The 23430-nt window shown below is 41.2% G+C and overlaps 1 protein-coding gene across 3 annotated transcripts in view; it reads right to left on the bottom strand.

Moving 5' to 3' along the window:
• Positions 1 to 23430, bottom strand: part of fynb (FYN proto-oncogene, Src family tyrosine kinase b) — a 161082-nt gene that overhangs the window by 39031 nt on the left and 98621 nt on the right. For all 3 annotated transcript variants that reach the window (XM_073492829.1, XM_073492831.1, XM_073492830.1), the window contains exon 4: positions 3942 to 4038. In XM_073492829.1, coding sequence (XP_073348930.1) covers positions 3942 to 4038 — 97 coding nt within the window. The remainder of the gene's footprint in view (positions 1 to 3941; positions 4039 to 23430) is intronic.

The raw sequence follows: 23430 nt of genomic DNA, 5'->3' as shown, positions 1-23430 counted from the left end.
GAGCTGAGTTTGTCTTCACTCAGTAGCTCCATGGCTCTCGCTGTTGTTGGGCACCATATCTTCTGTACGCAGTGGTTTGGGAACAGATTTTTCTCTTCAATGAATTTTCCGTTGGAGTCCATTAAGAGCACAATCTCCGGTCTGAAGGGAGGAGTGAGAGTTGTGCTGTGTCGGCGCTGGGGCGGATGAGGCAGGCTGGGCGTGGTCGAGTGAGGGCTGTGTGTTTGGGACTGGTGAGGGTGGAGGTGAGGTACGTTGAGGAGGAGATGCTGTGGCTTCTTCAGGTGGTTGGGTGCAGTGTGTGAGGTGGAGGCGTAGCTGCTCCTGGAGGTTGTCCACTTCTCCCTCTCTTCTCTGCAGTCTCTCTGTCAGCGAGCTCAGCTCTGCCTTGTTGCTCTCTCTCTCTCTCTGGAGTTCTCTCACTTTCTTCCTCCTTTTTTCATTCCCTGAGGGATAACTCCGCTTCATCGTGGCGTGCTAAACGCTGTCTTGCTAGGCTGATGCGCTGGGAATCTGGGACACGTGCGCGATGGACGGTCACGTTTTTTTTTTTTTCACGGGGCCTCTATTAGTTTGCGGGGCCCTACGCAATGTGCGTAGTGTGCGTATTGGGTGAACCGGTACTGCACTCACTCACTAGTATCAGAGAGTATCACTCACTCACTCACTCACTCACTCACTCACTAGTATCAGAGAGTATCACTCACTCACTCACTCACTAGTATCAGAGAGTATCACTCACTAAGACCATGATTTTTATGCAGGACAATGCTCCATCGCATGCATCAAAGTACTCCTCTGCGTGGCTAGCTAGTAAAGGCCTTAAAGATGAAAGAATAATGACATGGCCCCCTTCCTCACCTGACCTAAACCCTATTGAGAACTTGTGGTCCCTTCTTAAACAGTAGATTTATGGTGAAGGAAAACAGTACACCTCTCTGAACAGGGTCTGGGAGGCTGTGGTTGCTGTTGCACAAAAAGTTGATCGTAAACAGATCAAGAAACTGACAGACTCCATGAACGGAAGGCTTATGACTGTTATTGAAAAGAAGGGTGGCTATGTTGGTCACTGATTTTTTTTTTTGAAATGTCAGAAATGTTTATTTGTAAATTTTGAGTTGTTTGTTTATTATTCTCACTTTAACAGATGAAAATAAACAAGTGAGATGGGAAACTTTTCGTTTTTCATTTAGTTGCATAATATTTCTGCACACTAATAGTTGCCCAATAATTCTGCACACATAGATATTCTCCTAAGAAAGCCAAAACCTCACTTTTTCTTTCTTAAATATTCAGGTTTGAGGTTTATTAACATTTTGGATTGGTCAAGAGCACTGTAGTTGTTCAATAATAAAATTAATCCTCAAAAATACAACTTGCCTAATAATTGTGCACACAGTGTAGTATCAGAGAGTATCACTCTCTCACTCACTCACTTGTATCAGAGTGTATCACTCACCAGTATCACTCAAATTCAAATTCAAATTCAAATGAGCTTTATTGGCATGAAAGTTTAAGCAATTTTGCCAAAGCAACAAAACACAATATACAATGTTGACACAGTAAATAATTACAGAATAAATAATAGATATATGATTAATAATAATAATAATGATAATAATAAAACAAATAAATTAATAAAGAAAAGAAAAGAAGAAGAAAAGAAAAGAAAAGAAAAGAGAAAAAATAAATAAATAAAAATAAAAAAGGAAAGTGTGTGTGTGTGTGTGTGTGTGTGTGTGTGTATGTGTGTATCAGTGTGCAGGTAAGTGGAGGAGATCATGTCCGGTGTTTGCAGCTTCTCTTTTTCTGTGGCAGGCACTAACATATTTTGCTGCATCTGCAGCAGTGGCACTTTTCTCTCCCAGTAGATATTGTATTTTTTCTGTGTCTGGGAGTTTGTCAAAATTTGGGGTTGTGTGTGAGATTTTGTAGTAAAGTTTTTTTCTGATATCTGTGTATTTGTCACAGTGCAGCAGGAAGTGCTGCTCTGTCTCCACCTGTCTGTGTGGACAGAGCCGACACAGCCGCTCCTCTCTGGGCAGCCACGTCTGTCTGTGTCGGCCGCTCTCTAAGGCCAGGCTGTGGCTGCTGAGTCTGTACATAGTCAACGTTTTCCTCAGTCTCGGGTCGGTTACAGAGCTCAGATAATCTGCCATGGAGTATTGTCTGTTTAGGGCCAAATAGCATTGGAGTTTGCTTTGGGTTTTGGTTGTAGATGTCCAATAGTTGATGTAATTGTCTTTTTCTTTTGCTATAATTTGGTGGGGCCGGATTGTGTGAGGGCTGTCTTGGTGCCCGGTGCTGTTGGAGCTGAGCCTCTGGACCAGCTGGCTGAGGGGACTCCTGTCTTTGCTCTCCTCTTGGCATTGTAGGGCTTTGTAGTGGTAGGAGCTGGGCTCGCTGGCTTTGAGGTGTTGGTAGAATTTTATAGCTCTTTTTTGGATCTGAATTAACAGGGGAAATTGGCCTAATTCAGCTCTGCATCCGTTGTTGGGGGTGTTCCTGTGGACTTTGAGGATGCTTTTGCAGATCTCTGTGTGCAGGCTTTCGATTGGGTGTTTGTCCCATTTTTCAAAGTCTTGGTTCATGAGATGGCCCCACACTTCACTGCCGTACAATATAATTGGTTCAATTATGGATTTAAATATTCTGATCCAGATTTTGACAGGTATGTCTATGTTTGAGGATTTTTTTATCGTCCAGAAAGCTCTTCTGCCCTTGTCTCGGAGATCTTTAATGGCCAGATTGAAATTTCCCGTCGATGTGATGTTTAGTCCTAAATATGTGTAGCTGTGTGTGTGTTCTATGTCCGTAGAGTCCAGGTGGAACCGGTGTTGGTTTTTCTGACTCTTAGGTCGTGTATCACTCACTCACTCACTCATTCACTAGTATTAGAGTATCACTCACTCACTCACTCACTCACTCACTCACTCACTCCTAGTATCAGAGAGCATCACTCACTCACTCACTCACTCCTAGTATCAGAGAGCATCACTCACTCACTCACTCCTAGTATCAGAGAGCATCACTCACTCACTCCTAGTATCAGAGAGTATCACTCACTCACTCCCTCCTAGTATCAGAGAGCATCACTCACGCACTCCTAGTATCAGTGTACCACTCACTCACTCATTCACTAGTATTAGAGTATCACTCACTCACTCACTCACTCACTCCTAGTATCACTCACTCACTCACTCACTCCTAGTATCAGAGAGCATCACTCACTCACTCACTCACTCACTCACTCCTAGTATCAGAGAGTATCACTCACTCACTCCTAGTATCAGAGTGTACCACTCACTCACTCACTCACTCACTCACTCCTAGTATCAGAGAGTATCACTCACTGACTCACTCACTCACTCACTCACTCACTCACTCACTCACTCACTCACTCACTCATTCACTAGTATCAGAGTGTATCTATCACTCACTCATTCACTATTATCAGACTGTACCTATCACTCACCCACTAGAATCAAAGGTCATCACTCACACACACACTCACCCTGTGTGGACCTTAAATAAACTGTGCTTACTGCTCATTGTCAAATTGCATGTTCAAGTCACCACTTACCTCATGAGAACATCAAAATGCTTTGCTCCTCTTAAATATTGTTTCCAATAAAAAGTTGCTGCCACTTGTGTCTTTTTTGTACATGTAAAATAATTCTGCAGAATGTTGGGCCTGCCAGGTTATTTACATTTTTATACTTCTGCAAAATGGAGCTGGCTGGAGGCCAAAATAAGTCTGTTTAACATCAAATTATGAAACCTAACCACGTTTTTTCCCCCATGTACAAGCTACCACTTTTACCTCAGCTGAAATTTGACACCCTGTCTGCTCCCCTTGCAGCAGCACCGTCAGTGATGAAATAGGAAACTTGCATTTTTTTCAAGTGCAGGCTGTATGATAAGCAACTGTAGCGACTTACGTGCTGTTGATAATCTGGAACCTTTCTCCTTTCCTGAAGCTGAGGTCATCTTCTGTCCGTGCCTCGTAGTCATAAAGTGCCACAAAGAGGGTGACTCCTGCAGGAGGGATGAAAACAATGTCACCACTCTGCAGACTGATGCACTAGTAGCTGCAGTACACTGAGAAGATAAGGACCAGTCTAAAGGTCATGTTGAATTTAATGGGAACTTACTTTTTTAAGTAATGATTGATGCTCAAATTGAATGGAAACAGGCCACCAGGGAAGCAAATAATATTCATATAAGGTGTTTCCCAATCATGACATTTTTATGTCAATTTTAACTGGTCATGTCTCTGCATTGGACACTTGTTCTGTTGGAGTTTGCCATTATCATCAGTATCTTTATTAATATATAGCAATACCAGTGTTTCTCATACATAAGCTTTACTTGGGCGACCTGCCCAGGTAAATTAAGACACGCCCGGGTAGATAAAATCCGAATTCAAATGAACTGTAGTTGATGGTGAGCCATTCCTGGACTGAGGAGCTCAGAGCCAAGGACTGCCGACCTTACTCTCCCTCCTGCCATCGTGGTATGATAAACATCAAAAACTGTACAAGGCCAGCAACTTATAGGCCAAAAATAGTTATTCATAAGCATTTTTTGACTAGTTTATTCATATCACACACAACACTGTCAAACGCTGCGGCATTCACCACCACCACAAGTAAATTCTCAGCTTGTGGAAAACACTGGATACCAGTTTGTTCAAGAGTGATATATCTTGACAAATATTGGATGTATTGCAATTTTATTTTGTTCAAACATCCTTGTTCCCCAAAGGATAAATCATAATAACTTTGGTGAACTCCTGACTTTTTTTTATCTGATGCCATCAGCATGTCAAATTTTTCAATTATCCAGTGCAATATCTCAACATCTACATGATTGATTGGCAAATAATTCAGTACAAATATCCCCTGGTCCCAGGGGATGAATCAACTTGTTGATCCTCTGATTTTTCTTCAAGATCCACCACTAAGTTGACATTTTTGGTTGGGACTGAAACGTCTCAACAACTATTGGATGGATTGTTGTGAACTGTGATAATTTATCACATTCCCATCAGGAACCTGTTATATACATTTACTGCCACTAGACAACTCTGCTTAACATGCCCTCTGCTCTGATCACCAACACCTGCCTGCTCCAAGCGCAACTGCCGTCTCTCTCTCTCTCGCTCGCTCTCGCTCACCCCCACACAAACTAAATACTGCCCTATTCTGTAAAAGGAGCCACGCCACTCTTTTATTACCATGTACACTTGAGCCAATGGCTCGCATTTTGGGAACAATTGCATTGCTTCTATGGCTTCTCAAACTCAGTGTCCAAGCTTGGAGGATGACATATGACTTGCAGATTCTACTATAGTCACATGTCATTGTTGGATTTTTCAGTTTACAGCTTACATTTTTTATATTTGAGCACAAAATTATTTCTCAGAAAAATATTAATTATAAAAACAGGGCAAAAATACACTGAAGTGAGGCTTTAAATGAAGTGCTTGTTGAGTTATTTAACAGCATCTGAAAGCCACTCTTCCTACAGCGATAGTGGTCAGGTTTGAGGGGGGCTGCCTTTGAGAATTTCTTTGGCTTTTCGAAATGGACAATAAAAAAATTGCGCTCACTTCAGAACATGTTTATTGAGAAGTTATATCAAGCTGAATTTTTAACTCTTTCACGAGTTCCCATTTTTTCCATTGTGCACTGAACTACTTTATAGAGATGGTCCGATATCATTTTATCTGGACTTACTATACTGATCTAATACCAGTATATACACAGTATGCATCATAATTATTTTCAACATCAATATACTACTAACCCCTAAATTCCACCAGATCAGTGTTCAGTCTGTCTCCACTCTGCCTCAGCAGCGGAGCCAATAGGTTTCACTCTAGTCTATGTGTGTACTTCCACTGGCTGCGCTGCGTATCTACTCTGTTACAGCTCTGGCAGTCCAGACACTTCCGTAGCAGATACCAGGGGCGTAGCAAGCTTTTCAAAAGTGTGGGGGATGGATGTGGTCTTTCCAGTTAAGAGAACTTGTTCTAGATGCCTTAACATTTGCATTCCCTCCTGCTCAAATCTTTCTCTAAACTGCATGTCAACAACATCTAGAACTTTGTAGAATTCAGTCCTGTAGTAGTCAGAAGGGGACGCATGTACATGTGCAGGAGCACTACCTGTGAAGCACTGAGGTGGGATACGGACTCGAGGAGAGGCAATAGGAGTGAGATGGAGTGTCTCACACATCCTTGTTGCCTCTCATTTACCCATTAACACACGTACAAATATATCTGGGAAACAGACAGGTACCAAAAACAAGGTATGTCACGTTCTCTGATGATTATAAACATTAACTACTTATATGTTTAGCAAACAGGTAGGCACCAAACCCATGTATGTATTTTTCTAATGTTTTGTGTGTTTACAGCCATAGACATATATACATATGTTCTTCAATGTGCTTCCTTGTATATACAGCTGTTATATATATATATATATATATATATATATATATATATATATATATATATATATATATATATATATAGAACATATATATATATATATATATATATATATATATATATATATATATATATATATATATATATATATATATATATATATATATATGTTCTTCAGTGACCTGCTCTATGTAAAAGCCAGCCAGCTGATTGCAGTGTCTTATTTTTTTATTTTTGATTTGCAGACTGTTATTTTTTTGTCTCCATGATTGTCATTTTAAGTAGTTAAAATCACTGGATATAAAAACGATTCATCAAAATCAGTTAAATGTAAAATGTAATGTAAACATCAGTGCTTTTTATTCCCACAGATATCACATTTACATGTCAGGATCTGGTTATTATAGACACAGATTCAATATTTATCATCACAGTAACAGAGTTACATACATTGGCAGCTGTAAACACTCATAAAAACATTAGAAAAATACATACGTAGGTTTGGTGCCTACCTGTTTACTAAACATATAAGGAGTAGTTAACGTTTATAATCATCAGAGAACGTTACAGACGTTGTTTTTGGTACCTGTCTGTTTCCCAGATATATTCGTACGTGTGTGAATGTGTAAATGAGAGGCATTAACTTACAGCACTTTGTAGAAGGAGCTTTATAAAGTTCACTCCACTGACTTCTAGTGTTGTGACGTTCACGAACAAACCGATTCTTTTGAACGGCTCGTTAACATGAACGATGGGAACCGAGTCGCAGCTGGGAACCGTTCTTTTATATATATATATATATATATATATATATATATATATATATATATATATATATATATATATATATATATATACATATATACATATATATATTAGTGTGTGTTTCACGCAGATGCACACAAAAGCTCCTCCTTTGCCCCTCTCCTGAGTGGGACAGAGAACAGGAGGGGAAAAAAAGTTACATGGGGAGGAGCACAGCTTAGCTGCACGGTGCTTATTAGATATGCAAATGTAGCATGACGCCACCTGAGTTGTGCACGCTACCTTTACGTAAAAAAAACCCAAAAAAAACAGAAACACGTGACTGCCCCTGCCTCGGAGAGCAGAGCAGCTGCAGTGGACGGTCTCAATTAGGAGGAGGACAGTCAGTCTGATCATGTGTTGTGACGTCGTTTGGACAAAATGAGCCAGAGGAAACGGAGCAGCATTTGGATGCACTTTTCTCTTGTGGAACTTGACAGTAAGGCAAAATGCAATATTTGTCAGAAATTATTTCTTTTAAGTCCGGTTCGACAAATAATTTGCATAGACACTTGAAAACACAACACCCAACAGTGAAAGTGGCAGAGGTGAGAAGAGAGCCAACTGACCCAGGCAATAGTGACAATGAAGTCTCCATTGAACTGAAAATGCTAGTGCTTCCCCTGCCTCCACATCAAGTAGTGCTAGACGTCATACCAGTGCTACCATTACTCTAGCCACAGCTACAGCAGCCTCTGACACCACTGGGCCCACATCTTTGCCTGACCAGGCACCTGGAAAAAGCATTCCTGCTGCTACCACAAAAACAAAGCAGACATCGCTCAGTCAGTATTATACAGCTCCTGCCTTGACCCCATTGAGACAGGGGAAGATAGATGAAGAGCTGGCAAAGATGATAGCCACTGATTTTCAGCCATTTAAAATTGTGGAAGACAGGGGATTTAAAAACTTCTGCTATGCTCTCAACCCCTCCTACATTCCTCCATGTAGGAGGGTACTAACCCAGAGAGTGTCTGAAATGTATGAGAGAGAAGCAGCATCACTTAGGAGTAGAGCCTGGCCGACATATCGGCTGGCCGATATTATCGGCCGATATTAGGCATTTTCCAAACTATCGGTATCGGCATTTATAATGGCCGATAAATGAATATTTAAAAAATAAAATAAAAATGGACGAAACACCCTTCAACCATGTTATGAGTGTTGGCGTTGCATAGTTTGTCCACCAGAGGACACTCTACAACGTCCCTGTTGGCAACACTCGTGTTTAGAACGCCACAAACCCGACAACCAGCTGATCCAGCCAGAGTCGGGCAGAGCTAACCAGTTATCCACAACTGAGATCATCGGTGAAGTGTGTTCTTGGTAAGTTGGCAACTGTCACGAGAAATACATTGCTTGATTAACAATTAAAAGAACATCCCCATCAGTTCTCTTAACTCAAATAAGCATGACAAAATTTGTGACTACCATGTCCAGTTTTGCTGCTGTTACGTGTAAGCCGAGAGTGAAACGGAATTAGCTAGTAATTTTGATGTTCCTCTGTTCTGTTGTGACAATAAAACAAACAAGTTTATTTATCATTATCATATTATTTCAGTGAGGACTCATAAATAACTATAAATAATTTTTTATATATATATATATATATCGGCCGATATATCGGAATATCGGATTTTTAAATCACCAAATATTTGTATCGGTATCAGCCTTAAAAATCCTTTATCGGTCGGGCTCTACTTAGGAGAAGGGTGTCCAAAGTGTCAGCAGTATGCCTAACAACGGATTGTTGGACATCAAGGGTTACTACCTCATTCATGTCTGTAACATGCCACTTTATTGAAGATTTTCACATGTCCTCCTGCCTACTGGACTGGACTTTTGAATTCAATGAACGGCACACAGCAGACAACCTGGCAGAAAAGCTTCGTAGTGTTGCAGCAGAGTGGGGGATTGATAAGGAAGTGGTGTGCTGCTTAAGTGACAATGCTGCAAACATTACAAAGGCCATTCAAATAACAGGATGGACCCACCTTCCATGCCTGGGACATACCATTAATCTTGTGGTCAGAGATGCCCTCAAAGGTCCACAATCTATCATCGATAAAGTTAAAGAGGCAGTGGAATACTTTCACAGAAGCACAGTGGCTGCGCAAAAACTGAAGGAAACACAGCTCCAAATGAAGATGGGTGAACTACGACCCAAACAAGACTGTGTCACAAGATGGAACTCAACATATTACATGTTGCAGAGTTTTCTGACCAACAAAAATCCCATCGTGTCCACCCTGGCCGTCACCAATGCACCAGTCCGCCTTTTATCCCAAGAAGAATGGACTACAGTGCAGGAAATGTGAACCATCTTGAAGCTATTTGAGGAGGTTACTGTTGAACTCAGTGCAGAAAGGTATGTTGTTCAGCTGGTCAGCAGTAGATTTCTATAGCATGCATGCAAATTACCTGATACTAAATTATAAGATTTGGTACCATAATAGATATGTGTAGTACATTGTAGTATTTATCATTGTTTATCAACTTTATAATTGTATCATTAAAGTAATATTTATTTTTTTCTCACTAGCTACGTGACGGCTTCCAAAGTCATACTGCTGGCCAGGGGACTGCAAAGAGCCACAAACGATTTCCGGAGGAGGGCAACAACACAGGCAGCAAAAGACATGGTCAACTGTCTTTGTGCAAGCATGTCGGCTAGATTCCATCGAATCGAATCAAACCACATGCTTGCAGATGCTGCTGCTCTTGACCCTCGATTTAAGAGGATGGCTTTCGCTGATGCCAAAACTGCAGATGAGACCTTCCAGAGGATATCAACTGCAGCAGGAAGACTCAGTCCTAGCAGCAGCGAACCCATCCAGCAACCAGTCGAAGTGGAAGGAGCAGGCAGTGCGGCCGCTGCTGAATCAATTGTTTGGAGCTATTTCCATGAGGATGTAAGTGTGGCAAAATTGATCACAATTTTTTCTCGAAATCTAGGATGACATCAGTCTAATATCACAATCTCATAAATTGTTGTATCTCCCATTGTTATATCTCCCACCCCTATGAGCAGGTAGAGGGAACAGTATCAGCCAGGAATCCCACGGCAGATGCTGTCATGGAGGTGCGAGCCTACCTACAGGAGCCTCTTGTTGCAAAAAATGAGGATCCCCTCAAGTGGTGGGAAAATTGGGTCCCTGTGTACCCCAGGCTTAGCAAGCTGATGGCCAAGAAGCTGTGTGTTGTGGTGACATCAGTTCCCTCTGAGAGAATATTCTCGAAAACCGGGCAAATTATCTCAGAGAAGTCGCCTCAAGCCTGCAAAGGTCAGATCACTTGTCTTCCTTAACGCTAATTTGCCCAAGGACAAGAGGGACAGGTAGAAGAAACCATAAAGTATGGAACTGCTTTGTATTTGTTTACACTGCATTTTGTTATTGTTCAATTAAGACTTGAAGGGGCTCATCTCCTGTTTTTCTAAAAGGAGCTCATTTGCACACACTTGTAGGACAGTCCACCAGTCCATTGCAGAGTTAATATTAGTAGTAATAGTGGGCTTTATGTTCATATTTTCCTCTTATTTATTCTAGTTTTATCTATTTTTTTAATACTTGAAATATTTTTTGTAATTGAAGTACCGTGTTGCAAGTTGTTTTCTAAGTTTTTCGAACAAAAATAATAACTGTATAGAATTTGCACTGATGCTCAGGTATAGGCTGCTATTCACCCAAGGACAGTTCAGGAGTCCTCCTCAGGGTTTAACTTCTTTTTACAAAGCAGCAAAATGCACCCCAGGACAGTCCACCAGTATATGCAGATTTTATATTAGTAGTAATAGTGGGCTGTATGTTAATATTTTCCTCTTATTTGTTGTAGTTTTATCTATTTTTTGTAAAATGTGTTTTGTTTTTCTATCAAAATATTCTTGTGAAATGTTTAATCTTATAATAAGCCTTTATTACAGTAGTGTAAAATTGTGTGGAAATTTTTACACTAAAAGCTCTTTTGCACGGAAATTCATTGTAGCCTGCTTTGTTTTTTAATGTTTATTTGTAAGTGTTAAGGTCACAGTGTTGCATGAATAACAAGTCATGGTAGCTTTACACACATACAAACAATTTGTACAAAGGGTAAATCCAAAATAGTGATGTCACTGTCAAAGCAGAGTGATATGGTGCAACCTTGTGGAATATTTACAATGAATCCAGATCAGACTTTAAAATCTAGTCCACACATGTCAAATGAGGTTATAATCAATATTTCAGAATAATTCAAACTCAGATATTGGTGGGATATCTAATTTTGTATTATTTTGTTCCATATCTCACCCCATCATACCTCCCAGTGATTACTTCCAAGATAAAATGAGTTACCACCAGGCTGGCTTCTTAAAACTTAATAAATATAAAAATCAGTCAAATGAGCCAGCTTTTTGAACGGCTCTTTGAAAGGAATGGCTCACCAAGATCCGGCTCCCCTCAAAGAGCCATAAATCCCATCTCTACTGACTTCGACGTATGATTCAGCGCTCAGTGAAGCGTCTATGTATATATATGTATATCTATGGCTAGTTCCCGCCTCCTCAGCACGAGCTGAACCATAAATCTAACACAGCAAGAGAGGCGGGACTTAAGGCAGAACAGCCAATCATCAGCCGGTCACACTGAAAGCCGGTGTCATGTTTGAAGCAACAACAGGAGAGGGAGGGGGAGAGGAGGCATCCGCAGCGCAGACAGAGACCGGCCAGAGAAACTGAGCGACTGTAGTAAGGCGTTTGTGCAAAACTGCGGAAAAAGTGTGGGTGTTGGAACACCCACAGCCCCCACGGGTGCGACGCCCCTGGCAGATACACAAGGCTTCCATTTCTGCCGGGGGGGGGGGGGGGGGGGGTATTCCAGAAAGGAGGTTCAACAAACTCTGAGCCTAACCCTGAACTCTGAGTTGACTTACCTGTGAAGTGAAACTCTGAGTTTTCCGTTCCAGAACAGCTGATCTGAGTTAGGTCAGTCGACTCTGAGTATGTTAACTCTGAGTTGAGCTCGTGCCTGACGACTAGTAAAAAGCCATCATCAATGGAGCTCCGATAGTGTGGTTCACCATGGCAACAGGGGAGAAAACAGGAAGCAGACATTTTCTGGGGAAAAAAAAAAGTAACACGGCTGCGGCCGTAATAAAAATCACTGACAGAGTTTTAGATGCGGTCGTCTTTTCATTTTGAATTTAACATCACTTTCTTTTATATTAGCCTTTGAGGAAGTGGTTGAATGTTGTTCAATGTTTTATTTTATTTTATTTGAGGCTATTTTATTTAATTTAAATCGGCTGAAAATGAAATATAAAAACAGTCTCACGATGGCTCCTCACTTTGGATTTATTTCACATATTAAACAAAGTAAAAGTTTATTCAGTGGATATTTTAACTTGTAGTAGCTTTTACCACCAACAGATGCTGTTTAACACACATCTGTGACCTAACATCCTGCTGAGTAGATGAACATGAAGTGGTGCTCACCTCCACCATGTCCGCCAGAGGCAGAGGAGCTGGTCCTGAGTCAGGTCGCTGGGTGACCAGAGGCTGAGGGCGTCACTCACCCCCAGGACCCAACATTAGAGGCAGACACACACTTACTGTCTACAGATTGAACTAGAAGTCATTTAATCTTATACTCAAGGCGGCGGCAAACTAGAAACACGGACTTTGAAATTACGTTGTTGGAAAAAATACAATAGGCTATACTGATGGTTACTTTTGTAGCTATCTGTGGGAAATAAAGAAAGCCAAATGAAATGTGAGTTATTTCTCTTTTTCTGGCTGCTGGAAGGTGATTGATTAACCTGCGAAGTGATTAAAAAAAACAAAAAACGAAGAGGATTGTTCAGATCTGAGAGCACGTCAGCGATGACGTGTAGCCTGATATTCGCTGTGCGGCCGGAGAGTATAAATGACGGACTGATGAGAAGCGGTCTACTGTTCGGTTCAGTCCTCGTCAGGGAGTGAGAGCTCATCTAAATGAATCTAAATTCTCCTCCTGGTGTAAAACTATGTGAATTATTTCTGCTTCAACATGATCGGACTGAGAAGGAAAGGACAGCCGCTGTCAGACAGCTCCGTCAGACTCAGGGTTTCTTCAGGTAAACCTGCCAATGAGCAGGTTAGGTTCACAGAGTAAGTTACTGCAGCAACAGACCTAGAGTTTAAGTTACCTCTCTTTCTGGAACTGAAAACTCAGAGTTTCTCTCATCTCAGGGTTAACAAACTCAGAGTTTTCACAAAACCCGCTTTCTGGAATACCCCCCGGATGCCAGAGCACGGCGCATCGATTCAGCTGAATTCAGCACAGAGCAGACAGGAAGTCACACATCGAAACAACAACATAACATACGGTTAATTTTCATAATAAAACACTCTGTGTTGACGCCAGCACATAAATCTCAAAAAAGAGACAAATCCAAGCACTTCTTCTAATCCTAATCCTAATCCAAGACCAAACAACAGTAATGTGGTATGGCCAAAATAATCAAGTCAATCAAAACACTGTATAATAGCATCCATATGATTATAAACACACTGGAAAGTTTTGTTCAGTGCTTTTTATGCCAAAAATCTTCAATGTAATTTCAGATTTCTGCACAATTTCTATGAAGACGATATCCACAACCTCCCTAATGCGTTTGGCTTCTGTAGTGACAAAACAAGTTTCACACTCACACACCAATAGAGCTGTTGTGGAAAATTGTAAAAACTTACCAAAGTGTGAAACTACAGTACTCTGGTTATGTAATTCATTTTAATGCACTAAATACTAAGACTTCGACCTCACCAAGTTGCTGTTCCGGAGCTTGTTGCGTTGAATAATGGCCAGAACATTTATTGCAAAATATTATTTCACACTGAAATTGACCTTTGATCTTTTGGATAAAAAAAATGCCATAACTTTATCATTTTTTCCTAAAATAATTTTAATCTGTCCAAGTGAACATTTGTGTCAAATTTTAAGAAATTCCCTCAAGGCGATCTTGAGATATTGCATTCACAAGAATGAGACTGGGGGATGGATGGATGGATGGATGGGTGGACAACCCCTGTAAAACATAATGCCTCTGGGCAGGGCACTTGCCAGTGCAGAGGCATAAAAATGATCATCGTGTTTGTGTTTTTCTGTTTTGTTGTTCATTGTTCTTGTTTGGGATATCATGGGTAATGTTACACAGGTGTACACAGTTTGAGAGAGTTTATGCATCATCAGGAATATAAGATAGTCATGCTAAATGTCAATGGGCTGCATAATCCGATTAAAAGGAGTAAAATTATAGCTAAAATGAAACGAGAAATGCTGCAGGTAGTTTTTTGACAAGAGACTAATCTGTCTTCTTTAGAACATGAAAAATTAAAAAAAACTTGGATTTCAAAATACCTATTACTCTTCTCATAAATCAGGCCATAGGAGGGAAGTGGCTATACTGATCCCTAATGCAGTAAATTTTGAATTTATTTCAGAAGTGAAAGATAAGGAAGGGAGATTTGTTTTAGTAAAGGGCAAATTAGACAATGAAAAAGTAACTTTATTTAATGTGTATGGCCCCCAGGGAGCAAAAAAATGTTTTTCAAGAAATTATTTGAATTGATAGTCTTGGAAACACAGGGAATTCTAATTTTTGGTGGTGATCCTAATGTCCAGCTTCAAACTAAATTAGATACATCTAATCAGCGTCAAAAGAAAAGTCCAAATGACATTTTAGTCCAGCGGATGCTTGCAGAGCTGGGTCTGATTGATGTATGGAGAGAGTCCCATCCAAGAGAAAAACAGTTCACCTATTATTCCCCATGTCACTCTGTATATTCACGAATTGATTATTTATTTATATATAAATTAGACTGGCACAGAGTCAGGGACTGTAAAATAGGGATTAGGGACGTATCTGATCACTCAGGGGTGTACCTAACCCTGCATCTAACTAATCAACGGAAAAATACACTTTGGAGACTTAATACGAGCATTTTAAATGACAAAACAGTACAGAAACAGATTCAACAGGAATTTGAAACATATTTACGAAATAATGATAATGGAGAGGTGTCTCCAAATACTTTATGGGACGCAGCAAAGGCAGTCGTTCGAGGTAAAATTATTGCCCTCACGGCTTTTCGGAAAAAGGAAAAACAGAGAAGACTTGTTGAATTACAAGAGGAAATGAAGTCATTAGAAATCAAGACACACTGAACAAAAAGATCCTCAGATATTAACTAGAATAAATAAAATTAAACAAGATATAAATGGTATATATGATGAAGAAATTGAAAAACAACTTAAATTTACCAAACAAAGGTACTATGAGACGGGGCCTAGGGCGATGAAACTACTTTCCTGGAGGATACGAAAACAACGGGGAAAGAATACGATTTATAAGATCAGGAACCCCAAGACACAAAAGGCTTGCAGTGAATCAGAGGATATTCAACGTGCTTTTGAACTATATTATAAAGACCTATATACCCAACCGGCCATGGCAGATATTACAACAATAGAGTCTTTTCTAAGTTCACTAGACCTACCATCAATAGAAGAACAACAAAATAAAGAAATTATGGCTGAGATAACAGCAGAAGAACTGAATAAAGCCATTTCAAGATTGAAAGCTAATAAGGCTCCGGGTTCAGATGGATATCCGCCCGAGTGGTATAAAACATTTAAACTTCAAATAACACCTGTTCTGCTTAACTGTTCTAATCATACACTGAGAACAGGGGAAGCCCCCCAATCATGGAAGGAAGCAGTTATCTCTATCATCCCGAAAGAAGGAAAAGATAAAAAGGAACGCAGCTCATACAGACCAATATCAGTCTTGAATGTTGACTATAAATTATTTGCTTCAATCCTATCTAAGAGACTGGAATTCATTGTCCCGGAGCTGGTAGACTTAGATCAAACAGGCTTTGTATTAAATAGACAGACACAGGATAATTTAAGGAGAACACTACAAGTGGTGAGTCATATTCCATCGGAAAATATCAGTGCAATGTTGGTCAGCCTAGACACCGAAAAGGCATTTGACTCGGTGGGTTGGGAATATCTATACAGGGTACTTGCAAGATTCGGCTTCAAAGACGGTTTTATTAAATGTATTAGAGCGTTATACTTCTCTCCAACAGCCAGGATCAGGGTCAATGGACACCTGTCGCAAACTATTTATTTGGAAAGAGGGACACACCAGGGCTGTCCCCTGAGTCCGACCCTATTCGCGTTATTTATTGAGCCTTTGGCTCAAGCAATTAGAGAGGACTCTGAGATAAAGGGGATTATGATTAGAGGAGAAGAACATAAGACTTATATGTTTGCAGATGATGTTCTGCTTTTTATTACAAGCCCAGACTCAAGCATCCCTAAATTGATGTCCCTGCTAAATAAATATAATTCATATTGGATATAAGCTAAATAGTCAAAAAACACAAACCCTCACATTTAATTATACTCCACACTCAGATACAAAAGGGAAATATAATTTCAAATGGGACTCGCCCAAAATAAAATATTTAGGAATAAACCTTACTAAAGATATGTCAAAACTTTTTGAAAACAACTACGGCCTCATTAATAAAGAGATCAAATCTGACATCTCTAGATGGACCCTCCTCCCATTAGATATGAGTAATAGAATAGAAATAATTAAAATGAATGTGTTGCCACGGCTTCTTTATCTCTTCCAGTCTTTGCCTCTAGAGGTTCCCCAAAAACAATTTGATGAGTGGAATGCCTGGATCTCAAGGTTCGTTTGGAACAGTAGAAGACCTAGGGTTCAGTTCAAGACACTGCAGCTGAAAAAAGAGAAGGGAGGAAGAGCTTTACCATGCTTACAGGATTATTATTATGCTGCGCAATTGAAACCCTTGGTATACTGGTGCGCTCCAAATTATGAATCCAAGTGGAAAAGCTTTGAAATTACACGGATACAAATTCCAATATAATCTATAATAGGAAATAAAAGCCAAGCTGAAAGACATTATAACAGCTTGAATCGATGGACTTTATTCACTCTTAAGCTATGGTTTAAGGTTTTGAGGAAGTTACAAATAGAGAAACAGGCTGGGGTCTTGAATTAGGTAGCATACCGGCAAGTCAGAGACTATTATAATAAAAAATTACAGGTCAAAGAGGAGAAGGAATACAATTTGATTTCTATATTTCATGATGCATACCAAAAAAAAGACAATAAAAAGTTGGTCTCAAGAATATACGGAAGTATACAAGCCTCTAAAAATCATTCTACGTTATCCATTAAACAAAAATGGGAGAGGGAGTCAGAAACACAAATATCAGAAGAGATCTGGATGGAAATATGTGAGACACAAGCGACCACTGCAAACTCAAGATCACTGAGAGAGTTCGGCTGGAAGAATGTAGTGAGATTTTTTATAACTCCTAAAATAACAGCACTGCAAACAGGCACACAGAGCCGAGGCTTGGAGACAATGTGGAACCTCTATAGCTAATCACTTTCATGTTTTTTGGGCCTGTCCGAAAATCCAGTCATTCTGGAGAGAGGTGGCTACTGAGATAAATAAAATAATTGGGGTGGATTTAGATTTCTCTTTTGTTACTTTATATCTCAGTAAAATACCGGAAACAGTCCTACAGAAGGATAAATACTTATTGAAGATATGCTTGGCAAGTAGTAGGAAAGCTATAACTAGGAAATGGTTGCAACTAGACCCTCCAACATTGGACCAGTGGCGTGGGATCATTCAAGAAATTTACTGTATGGAGAGACTTACTTTTGTTTTAAGACTTCAGTTGGAGAAATGTACTGAACGCTGGGAAAAATGGATTGTGTATGCACCTTGAATAGTATAACATTATACGATGATGTATGTGTAAAATAACACTTTGATTTTAACTGTAACACCCATGATGATCTCATGTTCTTTGTGCATGTAAATGAATAAATAAAAAAAAGTAAAAAAAAAAAAAAAAAAAGATCATCGTATGACTGCTTGTATTTCTTGCATCATTACACTTCATTTTAACAATGTTGCTGCGCTGCCAAAATCAACTGTCCAACGTTATTATTCCCAATAGGAATGATGGCCAAAACAATGTAATAAATGATTCTATTAAAGACTTGGATCGCTGTCTATCTCAGTAACTTATGAGATTAGACAAATCAAACTAACCTAAGTGTGAGATATCACAAAAGCAGCACAAAGCAGCAAAAGTGTTTTGCTCAGGCCTGAGGTGGCTGCAGCTGTTAAGCTGTTTCATGCCTCTGAAGCTGTTAAGCTGTTTCATGCCTCTGAGTGTTTGACAAATGGAACTTGAATGTGCACTTCTTCAAAGTACACTTAAACTCTATTGATCGCATTTATTCAAGTTAATTTCACTTCAGCTCTCACCTGGCTGAAGCATTCTGGCAAACAGTGCTGATATGAAGAGGCTATGTGAGGCTCTTGCTGATGAGACTGTAGATAGAGAGAACCTGCGGCTATTCATGTGATAACTAACACAAAAAAGGGAGATTAGACTGTTATAAAGACAGTATCTGCTTGAAACACTTTTCTAACCTTCACAACATAACGCCCATAATGCATCACAGCTGGGGTTTGCACTGTTACGATGTTCCATTAGGTCAGCAGAGGTGGGTGCTACGTATATTGATTCATTTTAGAGTTATCTACTGAGTTTCACTCAATTAGTTACACAAAGTCAAAGGACTGGCTGTGAAATTCCACTTGGCGACGTCAACTGAAAATGAATAAGATGTCTGATGCCTTGCGGTTTGGTTTCCTCTATAGTGCTACTGTGTGGAGTGATTGTGACTATTAGGCAAACAAGCTGGGCAGCAGTGTTATAGCAGAAGTTGAGAGGAAGGGGCAGTTTCTGTCCACATTTCCCCAACAGCAGAAAATTAAAAAGCTAGACTCTTCTCAGCTCCTTTTTGATTTGGATTATACAGCGCAGAAAATATCATGATGGACAGAGCCCCCAAACCCGTAGTGGTCAGCCGTCCGGACCCCGCCCCCTTTGCAGAACAACTCAACATCTTCTTCGCCCGGTTCAACAGCAATAGCACTCCATCCAACTTCGACTGCTCAACCTCTATTTCCTCCCACCCAGCCATCACCATCACTGAGCAGCAGGTAACTTCCATCCTTCACCGAGACAAACCACATAAGGCCTCTGGCCCTGACAAGCTCAGAGGCAGGGTACTTAAGGACTGCTCTGCTCAGCTACGTGGAGTGTTCACTAGACTGTTTCAGTGCCTTTTGGACTCGGGAAACGTCCCCAATAATTGGAACGAATCCACCATAATTCCCATCCACAAAAAGATACCAGCTAAGGAGCTGAAAGACTACAGACCAGTGGCCCTGACGTCCATGCTGTGCAAATGCATGGAGAGAGTCCTGTGTGACCTCCTGGCCAAATTGCTGTCACACAAAATGGATCCTCTTCAGTTTGCCTACAGGGCAAAAGGGGTGTCGAGGACGCAAGTCTCACACTGTTGAATACCGTCACTAAACACCTGGACTCTCCACATCCTCACACCAGGATCTTATTTATGGACTTCTCCTCGTCTTTTTACACTGTGCACATAGACACCCTGCTCTATGCTCTTTTAGACCTCCAAGTTCATCCCACACTGATTTTATGGATCACAGGCCACAACAGGTGCTTTATAATGGTTTTAAATCAAACAAGCTGATTTTAAACACAGGTGTACCCCAGGGTTGTGTTTTATCTCCCATTCTCTTCTCTGTGTACACGAACAACTTCACCTGTGACAGTGAGGGAATCAGCCTTTTTAATTATGCAGACGACATGGCCCTGGTGGCTCACCTGACTGACAAAACTGCTCTGGACCGGTATCAGCAGGCTGTTGAAAACCTGGCCCAGATTTTTAACCAGCTGTGTCTTGAGTTAAATGTCCAAAAAACAAAGAGCTGTGTTGTGGGGGCAGAAGAGAGTCAGCAACCACTCTTTTCAAACCACTCGGCATCCAGGGTCAGCTTGTGGAGCCGGTTGAGTCTTTTAAATACCTTGGAACTGACCTGGACAACTGCCTCTCCTTCTCTCAGCATGCAGACACCATTTTCAAAAAATCACAACAGCGCCTCTACCTGCTGAGGAAATTAAAGACTTTCAAGGTCAGCACACATGTATTAACTTTAGTTTACCAGTCTCTCATTGAATCCATACTCACCTTCAACATCTCTTCCTAGTACAGCTTCCTCTCATTCAAACACAAACTCAAACTCTCCCGCACAGTTAACCAGGCCAGCAAAGTCATCAGAGCACTACAAACCCCCCTCTCAGAACTGTACAGCCGGTCTGTGATCAGGAAGGCCACCCTGATCACAGAAGACCTCTCTCACCCCCTCCACCACTGCTTCCAGCTGCTGCCATCAGGCAAACGTTATAAGGTTCCACTGGCCCGTAAAACATCTATAAAAAATTCTTCATCCCCTCTGCAATAACCACCCTGAATAACCAAAAATGAACACATCTATCTATCATCCATCTATCCATCTATCCATCTATCTATCTATCTATCTATCTATCTATCCACACTTTGAGGGCAAGAACTCCTGCTAAGTTGAGTGGAAATTAGTTCCTACGCAGAGCAGCCTGGGCACAGCCAAACATAAAGGATATCCTGAGTAGGAGTATTCTCCACCTGAACAATGAGCACAGCACACAAAGGCCTGTGCTAATGCCGGCCGGACGTTCTTGACCGGGCCAGGCTGAGGTCGGCAGTGGAGCTGTAGCGGAGTCTGTGAGGTAAGGATTTTGGGATGCCATAGGAAGTCTTTGACTGCACAAAGAATCCTGAAGAGTGAGGGTTTTTGCATACAGAGGTGTATGTGTGTGGGCGGCTGTGAGCTTCCACTGGGTGCATAGAATGCTGTAATGTGTAATTGCGTGGGAATAAAGTGAAAAGAAACAACCTTCACACTTCAGTATGTGTTGCAGATACTTTACCCGACAGAGACATACCCTTCAGATTTTTTATTTCCTTCACCAATTTCTTCTGCTAGCTCTTAGTGTCTCTCAGAGCACTTGATATTAAATTACCAATATTCATTGATGGCTTTGATTGCTTTTAAGTTTTGATGCAGGAACTTACAAATGTCCTACTTTGCTTTTCAGGGCCATGACAAACCATGACCTGAGCGCTGTCCTGCACCATTGCCCCTTGTCTCCCTGTCTCAGGGGCATTTCGGCTGACTGAACACATTGAATGTGATGAGAGAAATCATTATGATTGGCTGTTCAACTAAGTGAATAACTGCCTGAGAAGAGAAAAAAAGGAAAGCCCTGTGACCATGTCACTGTAGTATCCATGATTTCATACATTTAGTGCAGTTTCTCCTTATTTTTTACCTTTGCCTCTTCACCAGTGCCAATGACAACTTTTTATCAGAGATATTTTCCATTAAAGGAACTTGGGGCAGGATCTGTGAAATTATAAACATGCATTTTAAGATTTTTAATGCTAATGGGTGATGAAGCGTTCAAAACCAAAAAGAATGAGCCCACCCACGTATCTCTCCATTGCCTTGAACAGGCTGTGTGCTGCATAATGTACTGCAATTCGGGCTTGAATTTCCCACGCAGTCCTGCGGACGTGACGTCAGATGACACTGAATGCGCGTCCTCGACCGGCTTTCGACTTGGATACGGGAAGTAAACAAACGCGGCGGACCCAAACTAGTGTTTGGGTAGTAATGGATTCTGCTACAGCCAGCAAACGACCCGCCATCACACAAAGTCCACTAAAAAGTCATACTAAGAAGAAAACAAAGGTTTTATCAGCGGCATGTCTGAGTCGAAACAAAATTACGAGCAAAGCAGGCTGGCACCTGAATACACATCGGATACGTGTTGGACTCATGGAGGCAGCTTCAACTTGAATTGGGACTGAAAACAGATGCTGACATGGCTCATTTCCTAGTAACCAGGTAAGAAAACATTACAGGTCATGTTTAGAGCTTGATTTGATAGAGATCACGGAGGACTCGGAGTGACCTAACGTGCAAAGTAGCGTTAGCTGCAAACACGTAACTTAGTCCACCGCTGTGTAACACTGAATAGTTACAGACTGCGCATTTTCCACGGTCCTGTAGTCTGAAACCGAATAGTTAGAAATATGTCCCTTTATATATGGGACCGAAAGCCCAACCTGTTATCCGGGAGGTGACGTTAGCAGCTGGATGTAGCCACAGGCTAACGGTTTGTTTGTGTATGTGTAGCAACATTAGCCGCTAACACACAGCAATCCCGTATCAGAGACGATCTCTCTGTCCCCCGATATGCCGTCTTTGCTTTCGCCCGTGCCTTTCAGACTGCATCGATCGTAACGGTAAATCGCTGCGCTTGTGTGTCGCTACACACAGCGAGCAGCTTCCCGGCTGCTTCATGTGTAGCGGATAAGACCAACGCAAAGGGGAAGCCTCCTGCGTCAGGTATCGACGCGAGGGGCACTTGATCATGACTTGATTATTGAACAACTTTCAGTTACCGTCATAACATTGACTTGGAAAATACAAAACAAGTCTGGCATCTCACATTAAGGCACTTGACCAAGCGTCAAGCGTCTGACGAATAGGGATGAGACGGCATCAGCTGCAATGTTGTGAAGAGCTCATGAGCGGTCCCACGCCGGCTCGGCTGATGGCTGCAGTTACCCTAACGGCCGCAACAGCCGGCGAGTCACTATTGAGTCTTATTTCTTGATCCTGCCCCAAGTCCCTTTAACAGTGGCAACATTAGCGAGAGTGGTGTGAAAATGATTGGCAAACGCTCATAACAACAGTTGTGTTGTATATTCACAGTTCTGAGTGTTTCCATTTTTCCATTTTTGATTGACAAATACAAACTACCACTACCAGTTGGTAAAGAGAGTATTTGTCTGCATATCACCAAAAGTAAACCACAACTGCAGCTCTTTGCTAGCTATCCCTGGCTGCAGCTACCAACTGTTAGCTCATTTTTTTCAAAAGCTAATTAGCTCATGGTAATGGAACCAGTGGCCCTAGAGTTTGTTTGGACAGTGCCTTTGGATCATGTGGGGAGTCCCCACAGGAAATGGGGCTCAGCTCAGGTGTGTTTAGCAGCCTGAGAGGGAACACGGTGGGACACCAGACTGGGACTGAACACAGCCTGACAGCCAGACCGACAGATATCACTTTGAAGACAGGTGATACAGTACAGAGG

The sequence above is a fragment of the Pagrus major genome, chromosome 22 (assembly GCF_040436345.1).
Source record: "Pagrus major chromosome 22, Pma_NU_1.0".
Lineage (NCBI taxonomy): Eukaryota > Metazoa > Chordata > Actinopteri > Spariformes > Sparidae > Pagrus > Pagrus major.
The sequence above is the reverse complement of the archived record's forward strand: the minus strand, read 5'-3'. Positions and strand labels throughout refer to the sequence as shown.